This window comes from Sylvia atricapilla, chromosome 22, assembly GCF_009819655.1.
Source record: "Sylvia atricapilla isolate bSylAtr1 chromosome 22, bSylAtr1.pri, whole genome shotgun sequence".
Classification (NCBI taxonomy): Eukaryota; Metazoa; Chordata; class Aves; order Passeriformes; family Sylviidae; genus Sylvia; species Sylvia atricapilla.
Genome location: NC_089161.1, coordinates 3,848,073 through 3,865,634, shown reverse-complemented (window position 1 = coordinate 3,865,634; position 17,562 = coordinate 3,848,073). Strand labels below are relative to the sequence as shown.

The following is a 17,562-nucleotide window of genomic DNA, read 5'->3' as shown; positions in this document are numbered from 1 at the left end:
TCAGCAGCTGCCATTCCAGTAGAGCTCCATCTAAACCTAAGCAACTGCCCTACAAATCTCTCCTGGCTTTTGCCTCTGGGTCCCACTCCATTCCTGATACTCCACGTTTTTAGCTTAAACATTTCTGGTATAAAATAGGTTATTAGAGCACCTCTAGCCTTGCATTCCAGCACATATTTTCACTTCTGTTAGCAGTAGAGGTTCAGTGTTTAAGTAACTTGACTGTTTTAGCTTTAAAATTCTGTAGTAACGAGGTCTCACTGAGGACTTGGGCCACAATTCAGTGGTTCTGTTTGTGAAGGGGTCACTGGCAAAAGCAGCTGGAAGCCTTGCATATATTCTTAGACACCACATTCCTGTGCTTTGGGAAAGAGTCTGCCTGATCCAAAAGCTGTATTTCGTTTTCCAAGTGAGTAATTAAGGCTCTAGAGCTGTGGGGGAAGCTTTGCAAGTTCTGGCCAGAAGACATTTCTCTGCTCATCCCCTGGCACATGATAAGACTTGTCAGGACACAACATGCTTTTGCAACAGCCTGATCACATGTTTGAATATTTAGAGTTTGGACTCACTTGGGCAAGGCCTGACAGCTTGCCTCTGAGAGCTAGATTTGACTGGAATAATCACCCTTCAAAGCAGTTACAACTTGATAAAGTGAAGTTTGGAGAGCCAAGGAATCTGTGTTGAAGCAGGCAAGGAAGATGTGTGTATGTGTAAAGGCAATGGTGCTCACAGCCCCCTGGTTCAGGGAGCAGGTTACACACACTGCTCCCCTGCCCTCAGCACTCTCCTCCTTGCCTCAGCAGCCTGTTGTGAGCACCCAGCCACGGCAGTGAGGACTCCTTGGTGTCAGGAGCAGCTGTGCTGGGCCAAAGGACTTGTACCACAGCAGACTCCAGAGGGCTGCATCCAGCACAGCCCTACAGAGAACCCAGGATCACTGAGATGTGTCTGGCAGCAGAGCTGCTGAGAACAGGAGGAGGGTGCTGGGTGAGCTCTCCCCCAGGCTCAAAGCCATTGATAGCACAAGCAAAACCACAGTGAGTAACGACTGACAGCAAAAAGCATCTGTCATATTCATCCTGGGCAAGGGTTGGTGTTGCCTGGTGCTGCTTGGCTGCTCTGCTGTTTGCAGAACACCCTTCACTTGGGGAGTCTGACTGGCAAGTCAACCCAGAGGAGCTGAGTCTGGCTGGTAACTAAAGGAAAGGATGTTTGCTTCAGCATACCTTTTCCTGAAAAGAAGAGGCTGTGTTAGTACCAGGCAACTTGAAAAACCAATTAGCTTAACTTCACCATATTAACTTGCTGTTAAACAGATAAAGTCAGTAAATAACGCAGAGCTGTAGCTGATCATCAGCTTCTTTTGCATCACAAGAGATAAACCAGAAAGTAAACCTGATTCGGAAGTATGCTGATTGACGACATAATTAAAATCTGCAGTCATTTAAATGTACTGATTGTTGTTGCTGTCATTAAGAGTTTTCCATTCACTCCCAGACTGCAGCAGGCCCAATTACTACCACCCTGAAAGTGCAGAAGGGCACTCAACAACAATAACCTGCTGCAGCCTTGGTTTTGTTTTTGAACAGTCTAAGTGAAGTGTTTTAAGTTTGACATGATAAAGGAAAGCATCCTTCTAGTCCAGGATAAAGACACCAATTTTGCAAGGGCAGTTACTACACTAGAGTAGTTGCTGATGGTGTTCAAACCAAGTCTTGTCAAGAATTCAGGGTTAAGATGATGGCCAGATCAGTCATGGTGGAATTCCCAGCCTTCAAATGCATGATTACAGACTGTGGCCCTTATAAACACTTCTAATATTATTACAAGATGTATGTTAAATACATACTCTCTGGATTATGTCAAGAAGGAAATTGGAGATGAAGGTAAACCCTCATTTTATCTGCTTGTAGGCACTCTGCAGTTAGGTAACCTATTGATTTTCTTTGGGTGTACTCAATGTTCCTAGGGTAAACTTTGGTTTTTAAAGTAGGCTAATCTTTGCATTTCCTGTCAGCTTGCTTTTCAGAACAGTTTGTATTTATTTAAAACTGAAAACATACAGCAAATGTTCTGTTTCACACAACTTCCTGGCACTGAAAATCTAGCACACAACGTTTAATTATACTTATTAGTATTTGTTAAATAGCACTGCAGAAATTTCTGGCTGCTGAGCTTGTGATTAGCATTTGTAAACTGAAAGAGGTGTTACCCCCACCCATCCTGCATCGTAATTCAGGCCTTGCATAATCCCCACCCAAATGCCTATTTTCATCCACAGAGCTCATTATTTTTTCTGAATCATAAATGGAAGCCACACCCGTGATTGCTCATAGACTGTTGCTATATTATTTATATATTGATGTGCACCTTGATCCCAGTTGTGGTTAATTTTGGAAAAGGTGTTAGGTATTCCAAATTTTAAGTGGCATGCCACTGAAACATGGGAACCATGACTGCTATTCATTTCCTTACAAAGTGATTCAGAGGAAGAGATGCTTCTTTCTGAAGATTAAAACTGTCGTCCACAAATTATTAACATGTGAAAGCCACAAAGGAAGAAAAGTGCAAATACACTGCCATGAAACACCAGAAGGGAAACCATGCCAGATTATCCCACCATACCCACTCTGACTCTCTTAAGGATGCTAATTACTAATCACAGTGAGTAATCCTAACATACTAGGAGGCCCTCCATGCACAAAGTCTCTGGATCAAGCATGGGGTCATCAGGCCTGACACAGAACAGCTTCTCCTGCCCATCACCTACCCAGGTGACCAAGAGACATGTTCCTGTTGCCTGTATTTATTTTACCTTCGTTAATGTGTTTATTATTTTCACAACCACTTCAAGGACAGGGTCAGCACTACTGAGTGCCTTATGGAAGGCAGCTGGAACACACAACTAACCCCAGGAACTTTGCAGTGGTGAGGTGTAAGGCTCTCCAGGAACTTAGCAGCTTCAAGGAAGTTCACACAAAGGACCACATCAGCTCGTGCCCTGTTGAGTCCAGCTGCTCCATGGCAAGGTGCAAGGGAGACACCAGTGAGTAGGAAGTGGGCCTCTGACAGGTTACTCATTGCCTTGCAATCCCTGTATTGTCATCTGCTGGCTGTTAAGCAAGATCCAGAGCAAAGAACCTTATTAGGCTGCACTTGGTGACTTCATTGGTCTCACATAGTTTTGATGAGTTATTCAAGGAAAGTTTTCCTGCCTCCCAGTTGCAGACCCCAGCACTTAGAGCTTAAGCAATTGCAGTTGGGATTGGGCTGCTGTGATCCAGAATCTACAGAGTGCAGAGGCCTCCAGCACAGGGGAGAGATGAGATTACACACCCTGACACATTCTGTTCTCATGGCATTCAGTTGCTAGTGGGAGGGAGGGTTGTCTTTTCAGAGTAACTTCTCATCATGGTGGAAAAACCCAATGAACAAAAGTAATTGCTTTGTTAAAAGCCACAGGGGCAGACAGCCCTGTCTGAGACACTTGTAAAAATGGATGTCAGCAAGGTGAGTGTCAGTGAGCTCCTGCCTAACACAGGCTGAGGGAGAAGTGTCATGGGCTCTGAAGAAGAAGGGCTAGCCTGAAGGATGAACTGGTTAGTTCCTGAATTCAAGTTAAATGGTTTAGTGCTAGTGTTTTGTTAAAGGCTGACAGTCTAAACATACATATTGTTACGGGTGAGGAGACCACACGAGGACATTTTTTTCTATAGTCAATCATATCATGGTCAGTGCTGGATGCAATACACAACTGTCCCATGGGAATGGCCAAGGACCCTGTCCCTCCAACAGGGAATATTTTCACTGGAGGAGCAAACACAGACACAGCAGGCACGGCCAGCAGCCCAACCTGAGCTGGAGGTGATGCAACAAGTGCAGGAGAGCTGGGGATTGCTCAGCCTCTGGGGCTGCTGACACCTCACAGGCCATTGCAGGCTGCTCTGGACATGCTGCCTCTCGCAGGCCACACTTCTCCTGTCAGCTGAGCTTAATTGGACCAACCTGATCAAAAGCAGTCTCCACGATAAGGCTGGATGCTACAGCATGCCCTGGAGCAGCACGATGAGTAAGGCAGCTGTTTTACAAGCAGTTCAGTTCACTGTGTAACACCTGAGCTTCATTTTGGGCCAGTCACCTGCAAGGGAGCAACCAAAGCAACACAATTGCAGAACCCTGGCTTTCTCCAGCAGTACAACAGGAGGCAGGTGGGCTCACTGGCTGCAGCCCTGCAGGATTTCAGGAGACTGAATACTCCCCTGAGAGGCTTCCTCTCTGCAAGGTCACACAAGTGGCCAAGACCCAAAACTAGAGAGGCCAAAGCCTCAAACTCCTCTTCATGACCTATGGAAATGTCTGTGGAGAGCAAGAGAAGAAAGGCTTCATCTGTTCTCCTCATTATGGGTGACTGGGACAGAATCATCACTGGGCACCAGCCAGGGAATGTCACCCTAAGTGCCCTTTCTTTCTTTTTGAAATTGTTATTAAAGTTGTTAATGCTCTGTAGTTTTCCAAAGAGTAGGGAGGAAAAAAATAATTTGCTGCAGGGGATTTATTTGAAAGTTGCCAGGAAAGCTTGTGAGCCCGTGTGAGCCCATCCAGGAGCTTAGAGCTTCATTATTATTAATTTCCTAGTACAAGCATTCATTTACCTTCTACAGGACTGAAAGGAAGGCTAAGTAATCCTTTGCAAAACACCGTGGAAGAACAACTGAGCAGTGTATCAGATGTGGTCATGAGAAAAGTCAGCACAGATAAATGCATCATCTGTTGCCAGTTCTCTCAGAGATGACAAGAGCAGATTTCCTGTGAAAAATGCCAATGACTGTGCTGTGCCCATCAATGATCAGACTCATCACCACCCAAGGTAGCAGTTTACTCCCTGCCTGCCAGCCACTATCTTGCCTAGCTGGTGACTTCAGTGTGAGAGTGCTTTTTCCATGTCATATATCAAATAATACAGGAGAAAGTACGAGTCTGAGACTAGAGCTGCACATGGAAGTAACAGTGTGTTTCTTAGCAGAACTCATTAAAATGTGAAAATATTTCAATACACCATCAATATTTAGAAATCAGACAGATCTGCACAGAAATGTTCCTAGTCCTGCTAGGAAACTTCCATCAGCCATGGAAGACTTTAGTGTCACTAATGTTACACGAGTCTCACTAGACCCAACTCTGCTCTTTAGAATATGAGTGCTTGCATGAGATCTTCAGACAACTTTCCTTCTTCCTCCCTCTACCATTAGTGGAATGGCCTTGAATTAAATTGTAAAAGTACAGAAGTATCTACATGACTTGGAGGGCCATAAACCCTGTGTAGGGAGGAATTATTTAAGGTTGTACAAAGGGTATAATTAGAAGCTGTTGAATGAAGTAAAGCAAACGAACAAGCCCAAGTCTAAAAGCTTCCTCTCAATCTGTGATGCCTTCTAGCACACAGAACAGTCTTGTAGAGAGCAGAAAGGCTCCTAGAGCTGCTAGAGAGATCGAGTGTGACACAGAGCACTGCAACCCCTAAGTGCTGCACCCAGAGCAGCCCTCAGTGCACTCAACATGGAAGAACTGTTACCTAAAACACAGGACTACTGGTTTTCCCAAGTCTGGACTCAGGTCTGGAGCCTATGAGTGTCAGCATTGCTTCCCAAAGTGTGGCCACAAAAATAAAAGCCAGAAATGCTGCCTAGTCCCCTAAATAATGATGTATTTTTATTTAAGTCCCTATAATAATAATAATGTAATCATGAAACAAAGACCTGGGCCCAATTCCCTCCCATCTGGGCTGTGTGGCTGGGCCTGCTCTGCACACAGAGCTCTGCCAAGTGCCCACAGATGCTCCTGGAAGACAAGGATGAGGTCTGCCCTGCAATGCCATGCTGAGTGAAGGAGCTGGGCCACACTGCAGAGATTCCCACAACCTGCTCCTTGCCCCTGCCCTTCTCTGGATGCTTCTCCAGAGGTGGCAGGAAGAGGCTGAAGGCCAGATAAATTGTGTCAGCAAGGACAGCCTGTCCCTTTTTGCTGTTCCTCCCAGAAAGCTTTTGATTTCCTGCCAAGTGATAATGCTGTAGAATACCCATGGAAGTTCAGAGCTAGGCAGTGTTGTCAGAGCCAGGCTGTCAGCTGACAAATCAGGGCAGCAAAGAGCCACATCTGCTCTCATTTTACGTTCTTTCCTTTCTTTCCACACCACATGCAAGACCATTCTAAACATGCAAAAAGATTATCTATAATTTTGGGCAGCAGTTTATTAATTTGTCCAGTGTTTTGTTGCTTATTTTTCAAACTTCTAATGTTGCATCCCATGCCCTACTGGAATGTAGTCTCCATGTAACAGCAACACATCCTTTCTTCTGGAGGTAGAGTATGAGAACATGAGTGGATGCAGTGCTTGGGATTATTTCAGTTGACACTTTCCTACTTCTATGTCACATACTTCTCTTTCCAAGCAACTCTTGGGTCATCCAGGCTGCTGGAAGACAGGTCTTTTTTTATCATTTTGGGATCGCTGCTTATGTTTGCATCATGATGCATCTTCTTGTTGAAAGAACAAACAAAATAATCAGATTAAGTAACCATTCTTTTTTCTGACAGTCACTGTGGATTTCATACCAAATGGTAAGCATGGCTAGCAAGCTGTCCAAGGCTTGTAATTACTGGATAAAGTGTATTCCCATGTGTGCTTTTACAGCTTTAGGTACTAGAGTGCAGGCTGGTTTGTCTCCACCCATTTTAAAAGTAAATATTTGTAAAATACTTAAATATTTTTAAAGTAAACCTTTGTGTCTCTAGAAAAGCATCCCTTCTCTCTTGCTGAGAGGGATATATTCCTGAGACAGGATTTGTTCCTGCTCACGGTACAGTGCTGTGCACTTCACTTTCCACTTCTGGAAAGAAACTTGAAAAGAACTGCAACAAAACCAGACTGTTCACTGTCCACGTTCCTTCTGCCTCTTCTACAGTTAGAAGCTTGTCAGTCTGAATGAAAATATTTCTCATCACTGCAAGTATTCACTGATGGATCCGGCATCTGAGCCCTCTTGTGTACATTCCTGCTCCTAAGCCATATAATACTTCTCAATTCCCTAAGAGAGCTCCTTCTCAGTGGTGCATTCAAGCCCACAGAACAACCAGAATCAGGACAAAAAAAAAACCCACATCAGTTTTGAGAGATGATCCAAGGCACACAGCAGACACCAACTGGCTGCCTTCTTGTCAGGAGAACAACAAACCCCCAAACCCTCCAGGTGCCAGGGAACAAAAAGCCATTTGTTAAATGGAGAGGAGTGGATGCATTCCCTTTAAGCTGAGCTCAGTGGCAGCAATAGCCAATTACCACAGGTTCTAAAACTAAAGCTTGCAAATAAAAAGAAGGCTAAAAACTAAAACAAAGTTTCTAGTGTACATGGAACAATGAGCAGAAAAGTACCTCAGCTCATCTTTCAGCAGCAGGTAAAAGGATTTTATGAAAAGAGATACTGAAATGTGAGGAAAAAAAGCACTTTGCTAACTTTTTTCCCCTTTGAATGAGCAAATTCCTTCTTAACACTCCCCCTTAAGGGGAAAATTAGCCTCATCTTAGTTCATACACTTACTTACCCTAACTGAAAGACCAAGTTAATGACAAGAAAGAGAAGCCAAGTAAATTCATGTTTGCTGGACATCTGCAATGTAAAAGGTTGAGAACAGGGTCAGCTGTATGAAGGTAACTGTGATGCAAGCAGCACTACAATATTTTATTTACCAAGTCTTTTGCTGAACACGGTGGAAGAATCTGCAAGTTAAGCAGATACATCCATGGGCTCTAGGCTCATTTTTCTGAGTGTTTTTCCTATTACCATTTTAATGGGAGTGGGAAAGCCCAAATATACACACTGAAAACCTCATTTCTGTAAACTGAACTCCCTCAGCCTTGGAGAAAAAAAATTATAATCAAATTTATGGCCACTTTGCTAATGCTTTGTATTAAAATATTTCTGCAAGACTAAAAACAATACAAGCATGGAAATACTTTCCTTCTAATGTTACAAAGCAGTGCTGCCACCCAGGAATGGAGAGCTTTTCCTGTACTCTGAATCATGCCTATTTACAAACCAAGTAATTATTCCAGATTCTAGGACAAAGGCTCTTTCGATCATTTGGTTAACATTTGCATGGCAATACCAGTTAGATGTGCAGATTTACCACACAAACATGTAAAATCTTACACAGATTACAACTTTTGCATATCTTGAGCATATTTCAAAGCTAGAGAAACATATGAAATATTTCCTAAACAAATTAAGAGACAGAGCATAGAGCTGAAGCAGTTCTTCCAGTAGTTATTAACAACACAGACATTTTTTAATTCTAAATTTGCAAAAGTATCCATGTATTTCATTACGAAAATGCAGTAATTGAGAATGAACTTGTTTCCCATTAAAATAAGCAATCATAAAGGCTCCTATGCAGTCATTTTCTAAAGTTCAGACTATGCACTTCAGATGCATGCAGAACCAGATCTCCAGATGCTGGGGTAACTTCAGAGTCCAGTGAGGTGCCATCCTTAAGCAGGATTGCTGACAGAGCCAGGTAACACCAGAATGATTTGGTGAAGGAAAGGAAGCAAAGATGGAAATTGATGCCAAGTTCTTAATTCTCATGGGAATACAGCTCCATTACTTCCTCCAGAGACCTGTCCTGCAACTCCTCTAAACTGACACAGACTCACTTAAGCCAGGCTTGTAGCAACTTCCAATTCTCAGTAAGCAGAAACAAGCACTGCTACTTGTGGCATTTTACCAAAACCAAGCTTCATGCTTGATGTTGATTATTAGCTGCCCAAATAGCTCAATGGATCTGCAATCATTTAATGCAGAAGACAAATTTCAAGGTATCATGTTCTATCTGCATGAACTCTGGGGTGCTTGACAAGGTATGAATATTCACACTTTTAATTTAGTTTCAGCACTGTCGGAAAATCAATACTGGTTATTTGCCTTGTTTGCACATAAGAAATTAAACATTGTTTTAACTAATTCTAGGTTACAACTTAATAATTTATGTCATGAAATCAGAGAATATCCTGAGTTAGAAGAGACTCATGAAAGTCAGCAAAACCAACTCCTGACTCCACACAGGGCAACCTAGAAGTTAAACCATAGAGCCAAGAGAAGTGTTGTGAGAAGTGTTGTCCAAACACTTCTTGAATATTGGCAGGCCTAGGGCCATGACCACCCCACAGGGAGCTTGTTCCAGTGCTTGGCCACCTTCTCATTTCAGCTCAGACTTCAGAAGAACTGTGTGAGAATCTAAACAGATGTTGTTTTGAAGAGTACAGTGCGGTAAAAAGGTTTCAGGGGTCTGGGTTGGGAGAAAACACAGAAAGGAACAACACACCAGTAGGGATGCTCCATTTTTATTTACTCAGCAAACATTTCTCCATGTGATTTTTAAATGCCATCCAAGAACTAACTAGGATTATTAGATGCTGGCTGCTTTTTTGTGATGAAGCTTTTTGCTAACAGGATGTTTTTCCAGAAATGAAGACCTTTGGTTTGTTATGATATCCCAGTTCAGGTAAGTACAGTTACTAATTTCACCCACAATTAAAGTGTATTTACAACAGTGCACATTACAGTTATTCTACAAAGGATAAGACTCTATCTAAATTTATCCTAGTCTCTACCCCACATCTGGGTTTCACTCTTTCAGTATTAGAGGTGCCTTCACCTGTTCAGCCACTTCCTTCCCCAGCAGGGTTTCCACAATGGCCAAGCCAAACTCGAAGCTGGTGCCGGGCCCGCGGCTGGTCAGGATGTTCCCGTCCTTCTCCACGCGGCTCTCCGAGTACGAGTAGTGTGCTTGGGGAACACACAACAGCAACAGGCTCAGCCTCCAGCTGGACAGGGCTGCTCAGCCTGGAGAAAAGGAGACTCAGGGGTGACCTCATCACTCTCTGCAACTCCCTGAAAGGTGCCTGTGCTCAGGTGAGGGTTGGTCTCTTTCTCCAGGCAGGAACTGACAGAATGAAAGGATGCGCCTCATGACGTGCCAAGGGAAATTTAAGTTGGATATTAGGGAGAAAGTTTTTTTACAGAAAGAGTGATAAAATACTGGAATGGTCTGCCCAGGGATGTGGTGGAGTCACCATCCCTGGATGTGTTTAAATAAAGACTGGATGGCACTCAGTGCCATGGTTTAGTTGAGGTATCAGGGATGGTTTGGACTCGATGATCTTCAAGGTCTCTTCCAACCTGGTGATTCTGTGAATTCTGTGAATTCCAGCGCCGTGCCCACAGCTGCCACAGAGACCTCAGCACTGCCCCCCTGCAGCTCATCCCTGCCTGCTGTCCTCAGGGAGGAACAGGGCCCACAGGGAGTTCATCCCCAAGGTGTGGGAATGCCCCAAAGCTCCTCAAGAAGTGCTCACTGAGCCTGTCAGCTCCCATGAGGTTACTTCTGGAAGTCAGACTGCTTTTGTGGAGCTGTTCACAAATTAATTTTTTTTTTCCAAATGCATGCAGAAGATGTTGGGGGAACCCATCTGCTCACCTCCAGCTCACAGAATGACCTTCCTAGCATTCCCCATCACTTCCCTTTGGTTGGAGAAAGAAGTGTGGAGTCATCAGCTGCCACAGAGCCAAAGCAATACCCACAGGAGAGTGGGAAAGGTCCTCCCAGAGTCTGCTGTTGGGACCACTGAGGCAAAGAACCAAAGGGGCAAGAGATGGCTCAGCCTCAAGGGGATGAGATAAATGCTCCTAATGTGGTAGCAGCAGCAGAATTCCCCCAAGGATGAGAATGTTAGTAGAGCCCTCTGTTTTCTGGTGATACAGACTCAATTCAGTGAGAAAAATAAGATCATAAAGCTCTTTTCTTTTCTTTCAACTGTGGATTCAGGTTAAAAAAAAATCTGAGAAGGATTTGGACAGAAACATACCTCCATTCATCATTTTGTCTTTGGCCAAAGGATGTGTTGTGACTTTGCTTCCATACCCTATCCCATGTGCCAGAAGGGCTGTAGGACCTGTAAGAAAACAAAGTTGCACCAGTGAGGAACTGCCGTCTGCTACAATTACAAGAACACATTTGGGCATAGGACTCACAGGGGTCAAAGCTCACTGTGGACAGACTGGCTTTTACAAAAACTGATGCCAGCTCTGAAGCAAAGAGCTCTCACAGTTCACACTGATGTCCCACCCATGACTGTGCTGCCTTTGATGGAGTGAGGAACAACCCACTTCCAGACATTTTATTTAAAACTGCTTGACATTAAGAAACAAAAGGTCTGCACTTCAATCTGAACATTAACTACCTACAATTACTTTACAACCTTGTTAAAGTTTGAATTTAGAGACTCAACAGATAGGATTTAATTTGAGCAAGTCTCTACATGCTGCAGTTGTGTGCCAAGCATATTTTAGACAGATCATGGACTAACTGTTCAGTTTTTGGTTTCAAGAGTTTCTCTTTTCTTCTCATACTTCTCCCTTAGCCTGACTTCAGGAAAGAATTTGTGTCAAGAAGTGCTGAATCATCAGACAGGAAATCCTAATGGGAAGAAGAAAGAAACTGAAGGCAGAATTTGTCTGACATGAGTTTCATTTCTGTTAATTCATTTAATTCTGGATTTAGTGCAGGAAATAACTTCTTTTGTGTTCAGTTGGAATGAGCTCTGAGAATCATCCTGCTTACAGGCAAAGGCTGGGCAGCTGTGAATTTGGATTGCTCTGCAAAAGACACAGATAAAGCAGCAGAAGAGAATCATTGCCAAGTTGAGGAACGTCCACAGCTCTATGTGCCCAGCACCTCAGTGAGGAAAAAAATCAGAAACCCCCTCAGTAATGTAGCAAAAAACCAAAGTGAAAATCCCCTCCAGGAACATACTCTGACTGCCTTTTATGCATTCATTATGTCTCTCCTCTCAGCTTCACGTCCCTAGACCAGCCTTCAGCTGCAGTATTGGCAATTTTTCACCTCGCTTTTTAAAACGCAAATCTTACAAAGTTCATGATCTGGATACCAAGCTGTGCAGATTATGGAAGCAGACAACCCTCTCCTCCAACCAAGTCCATTTTTTGCTGCAGCTCAGGAAGGGTGAGACTGTAATTCTATATTTCTGGCCTTCTTTCTGAAGGTAAAGGGCAGGAGTGGTTATGTGAGATAAATTTACAGTGATGACAGAAGCCAGTGCTGTGTACTTGCAGAAAGATCACCAGAATAAGCACATACTTTAAAAAAATCCTTGCAATACTACCTTTCATTTTTTATTTTAAAGACAGTAACACAACTGATTGGAAGGAACTAGATAACAAGCAGAACTTGCAGGACAAGTGTTCACAATTATTTTAGAGATTTCTCTGTTATTAAATATAAAAAGAAATCAGAAGTTGAAACGTATATATATATATACAGGCAAAAATTCCTGGTACTAAATTACAGGAACACAGATTTCTAAGACAGGAAATTGTCTCCCTGCTCCTTCAAAATATCAAAATGCTTTACAAAGCAAGACACTTTGTTAACTCACCTGCACATATTGCAGCAATCAGGCCTTTTCTGCTTTCCTGGTCCTTCAGAATGTCTTTCACAGCAGCAGACTGTATGAAGAAACATCACAAGTCATTGTTTGGGGTTGGTTACTTGAAGCACAGTTGAAACAGTTTTCAATGAAATTTCATAAACATGTTTTGGACAGAAAACCAACTGGAATTTTCCCTCTCCAACCTCAGGACAGAGGGCAGTGAGAACATTTAAGAAGGAGAAAAAACTGAAACCAAGACATACTTGCCCCAGAAGAAAAGAGGAAGGAAATCAGAAGTAAATGCAAGGAATACTTGACCCACATAAAAGCTGGTTAACCCACAGCCTCATGAAGCTGTTGTTTGAAAATAAAAGGACCAACAGAAAATAGTATTCATAAGATATCTCCAAACAGTCTCTATCATTCCTAAGAGGATTTATACTGGATATTTGTCTCACACTCCATGGCTTATAAACTCTGTGATACCACCTAACCCTTGCTGGTAGATCAATTTGTTTGTCTGCTTGCCTTCCACAAGGATTTCATACCACCACTGCAACAGTTTTGCATCAGTTAGAATCCTGCAAAGGAGCAGAGTCCCTTGGGTTTGGACAGTTTTGTGTCCCAGTAACAAATCTTCATTTGCAACTGTTTCATCTTCATATGAGCATGAACAGGGATCTCCCCATAATGCACAACACCTTTCCATTTTTATTCTGTTTTACTAGGTACTCATGGCCAAGAATTTACCCAGCTGTCCCACCTATATAATCACAAGAAGGCTTAAGACCATTAACAATTAGTTTACTGACTCATTCAGAAGAGAATTTGTAGATGCTGAACTGAATCTGCAGGATTACTAAGCAAGTGCTGACCACCCCACTACTCAAGAGAATGCCCATCAATTTTTAAAACGACAGAACTTTACCTCAGACAAGTTTTGAGCTCCAAGGTTCCCTCCAGGCAGGACCACAACATCATAAGGCCCCTAAACAAAGAAAGATAAAACTCTTCTGTTGAACAGAGGCTGATAGATACATTACACTGTTTATATACATTACACTGTTTGAAGACCACTGCTCCTGATTCAGGTAGCAAGCAAAGAAATCTACCTTTTCTTCCAGGGAACACTTTATGATCAGAAAACTATTTCCAATTATGAAAAAACCCACTATTTCCTGTTCCAGGATAAGGCTATTATCAATTAAGTCTCTCACAGAACTGACTTTTAAGCCTAGTGCATTTAAAAGCTTCAGCAAGCAAGTGGCAGCTCTTGTGTTGTAACGACAAGTGGTTTTGCTCCAACCTTACTGTACAGGTCTAACTATAACATTATTTAGTTTCCCATCAGAGCTTTTGAGCTGGTCCAAATCACAGTATTTTGCTGAGCCAACTAACAGGAAAAATAAAGCTCTGTGACTGATGCTTTACAAAAACAAATACCTGGGCAGAATTAAGAAATCTGTCTGAACCTAGCAGGCTGAAGGGGGGCAGAGTGGGACACGCAGTTCTGTAACTCAATGCTACACAGAGTTAACACAACATGCAGTATATGTCCAAAGGTAATGCATAAACTTTCCAAATTCACCCCAGAAACTGAGAGAAAAACTATACTGGCCATTATATCAGAGAAAGGTGATGACCAACCTCTTTTCTGGCATCCTCAAGACTGGCATCAGGACAAATGAAGACATCTCGACTGCACTGCACTGGTTCTTTTCCTGTTAGGCCAGCAACAGTCACCTTGATCTAAAAGGAGAACAAATATATTACTACAAAACAAGAATTTGGGGCATTTTTCTTATACATTAGTTCTTAAGTAGTACACAGAATAAGCAAAGCTGTACTGAGAGCTTGTTCCTCTTATGACAGCCAAAATGGGGAGCACGGTGATGGAATGACAAAGGTGGTGGGAAAAGGTAATTTTTATTTCAGTCATTTCCATATAAGTGAAGCTGGTGTGCTTATTTAAAGCATTACTTTCATTCCTAATGAGATGATAACAGTGTGCTCCTACAACTGCAAGAGTAACAGAGTGAGGAATCTCAACAGCCAGAACTCCAGTTACTAACTAAATTTCAAAAGTAGCTCAAGAAAAGCTATGCAATGTCATGTGCTGTAATGCTCTGAGCTTTTCTCACCCCACAAGAGGCACTTCCAGTTACTCTACACAGAAGTAGCTGTGTTTTCTGACAGAGTAGGATTTACTTGAAACATTTGCTCTAGCCCACATTAAACTTGTACTTTGAAAGGTTACCAACAAATGTCAGTTTTCAGGCATGCTCATTAGGTGCATGGCACAAATATTTGCTAGCCAGTAAGGTGATGAGGGTAAATTTTCACACACTGAACCACACACTGAATTCCTGGCAATGAAGGCTTGAAGCAATGATTTCCCCTTGACCAGGCACTCACAAAGATTTCTCACTGTCTGCATACTCACCCCAGCTCTTCTCATAACATCAGTGGGGATTACAGTTTCCATTTCCTCTGCCCCTTTAGCCAGAATCACCAATGCTCTCTTGGAGGCCATGTCTTGAGGGGCTGCTGGTAGGGAGATTGTTGTGAAGGAAGGGGCTGAGGAGGGTAGAAAGACAACGTGGTTAGAAGGCAAATCCCCTTCTATGAGTCCTCCCTCATGTTGAAACTGAACAGTAATTTCTACATCTGCATGTTCTTTCATTTAAACTACCTCAATATGATTCACTAGCTTAAATCAATATCCACAGCAATCCCATTTAAATGAGGGGCTTTTTAAAAATAATGCAGGACGATGATTAAAAGATTAAGGCACTTGTACAAGTGGGAGGCACAGCACATCAGCAGCAGTGGAGGAAGCTCTACTCAAGACCTTACAGGACCTGTGTCTGCCAGAGAGAGGGGTTCAGGGTGGGTGGCAGAGCTGTTTTCAATTTGCACACCCTCAATCATTCCGAGACGATTGACTCCCACCCAGGTCAGCACTTACAAAAAGGGCTTGCATGAGCTTTGACCTCCTGTCTGGTTTTTAGTTTCCACACAGCATGCTTCATGAGGAGTTTCCTGTGACTTAACAGTGACTCGACCAGGGCCCCTGCAGAATCTCACCAACAGATTTTCTGGGTTATTTTGCAACTTTGTGGGGGAAGAAACACATGTGCATATGTGTGATGGGGGAGCAGACCACAGGATTCAGCGAATGGAAAAAACAGGCTTAAGACATTTTTTTTTTTAGCTTCTAAATTCAAGTTGAGGTGAATGGCCAAATTTCCATTTGAAGGTTAAGTTAATGTAACTTTACATCATGTAAAGCACACACTAACTCATACAGGACTGAGAGAAGTCTGTGAAAGCATCTGTGATGAGAGAAGGCATTTCACAGGTCACTACTCTAGAAGACAGAGATTTTTGTCCTGTGCAGGGACCTCCCATCTAGAACTGCATGTAGTGCTTGGGAGCTCTTCATAAAATTCAAAGCACATTTAGGTGCTTACACAAAATAAAATCATCCTCATCCTGGTTTAATTTCATCTGTTTTCAGCACACTGAACCAGCCCAAACAGAATCATTCACTGTGTCAAATCCTACTTTTAGGACAGTTTTATTTACTGTCAGTGCAAAGGCCACTGATCAAGTACACCCAAATCAAAGGTATTAATAATAACTTCAGGACAATCTAGAGCTTCTTAATAGCTTGTCTTGATTCTGCACTGATTCTGCAAAATTTTCATATGAATTTGACCAGTAAAAATCTACCTGAAAAGCCACCATGCAGAAACGCCCCATTTTCTTTTTATTAAAAAAAAAAAAATCTAGATCACAGTCTGCATCCCTTTCATTAATTCTTTAGATGAAAACAGGCGCCTGATCCTGACTCTTTCTCCTATTTTGCAAAATGCCGTCTCTCCGTAGTGCCTTTAGATATTTATTGTACAACACTGCCAAATTCCTGAGCATTAGTACTGCTCTTCATGTGGGTGCATAGTATGTAAATAGCTGTCCCACTATTACGGAAAGACGGTTTTCGAAAAGGCAGAACTAAGTTACACAGACCTAACAGCGCCTTCATTTAACAAGCTACCTACACACAGCTAATGCCAGTCTCCCGTTTGCTCCTCAGTGCCTCAAACCTATCAGCCAAACGTATTCCCCTGCGGGGGTACACGTGCCTTTCGGGAGATGGTGATTTAAAAAAAAAATCACACCCTTCAGTGCCCCGACCACAGAGCCCGCTATTCACAGGCAGCGCACGGCTGAAGGCGGAGCAGCTCAGCCGGGCCGGGTGGAAAAGCCGCATCCCTCCGTTTTCATCAGCTCGTTTGGGGACACGGCGCCATTCCACGCAGCACGGACGGCACAAGGCCGTGCCCGGCCCGAGGCCGCCTCACGGGCACGGCGGGGAGGGGTCGGGCCCTGGAACGCGGCCCCCGGACACCGCAACCCGGCCCGGACACCGAGCCCTCCGCCCACAGCGACACCCCCCGCCCGCCGGGGCTCGGGGCTCGGGGCTCGGGGCCCGCGGCGGCGGCGGCCACGACTCACCTCAGCGGGGCCGCGGGCGGCTCTGGGAGACCCCGCCCCCGGGATGGCCCCGCCCCCCGGGATGGCCCCGCCCCGCCCCCGGGATGGCCCCGCCCCGCCCCCGGGATGGCCCCGCCCCGCCCCGGCATGGCCCCGCCCTCGCCTTGCCAACCCGCTGCGCTTTTCTCACGGCCTCCCAGAACGCACAGAGCTCCACCACCGTGACAAGAGTCACCTCCTACGGCGGCGCGACGGCCAACCGAGCTGCCGCTGGCCCTCGGGCAGCCCCGCAGGAACCCAGCAGAACCGAGCCTGGCTCTTCTGCGCCCTCTGCCCGAGGCGTCTGCCCGACACTTGTGTTTCCCGAGGCTCACGGTGCACAGAAAGGCTGTGGCTCAGGGATGATGTTGCTCCTGGTTTTAAGGAGTTTCGGTGTTTTGAAGGACAGACAACAGCTCTGTTAACGAGGATGTTTAGGAGTGCACAGCCCTGTTGTGTAAAAGCCTGCTCGCAGCTGCTGGCAATGCCCGGCCTGGCTCACGAGAGCTCCGGCAGAG

The 17,562-nt window shown here is 44.1% G+C and overlaps 1 protein-coding gene across 2 annotated transcripts; it reads right to left on the bottom strand.

The window, feature by feature from the left end:
- Positions 1-9,381: 9,381 nt before the first annotated feature.
- PARK7 (Parkinsonism associated deglycase) lies at positions 9,382-17,262 on the bottom strand. 2 transcript variants are annotated; one of them, XM_066334295.1, is made up of 7 exons: positions 17,241-17,262; positions 14,949-15,082; positions 14,153-14,254; positions 13,434-13,493; positions 12,512-12,581; positions 10,922-11,008; positions 9,382-9,842 (listed from the first exon to the last, which is right to left on the bottom strand). In XM_066334295.1, exons 2-7 carry the CDS (start codon positions 15,036-15,038, stop codon positions 9,682-9,684), a joined length of 570 nt encoding a protein of 189 aa, XP_066190392.1. In that variant the 5' UTR covers positions 15,039-15,082; positions 17,241-17,262; the 3' UTR covers positions 9,382-9,681. The 2 variants fall into 2 exon arrangements, with proteins under 2 accessions (XP_066190392.1, XP_066190391.1); XM_066334294.1 differs by lacking the exon at positions 17,241-17,262 and adding an exon at positions 17,027-17,065.
- Between the last annotated feature and the right edge of the window lie 300 nt (positions 17,263-17,562).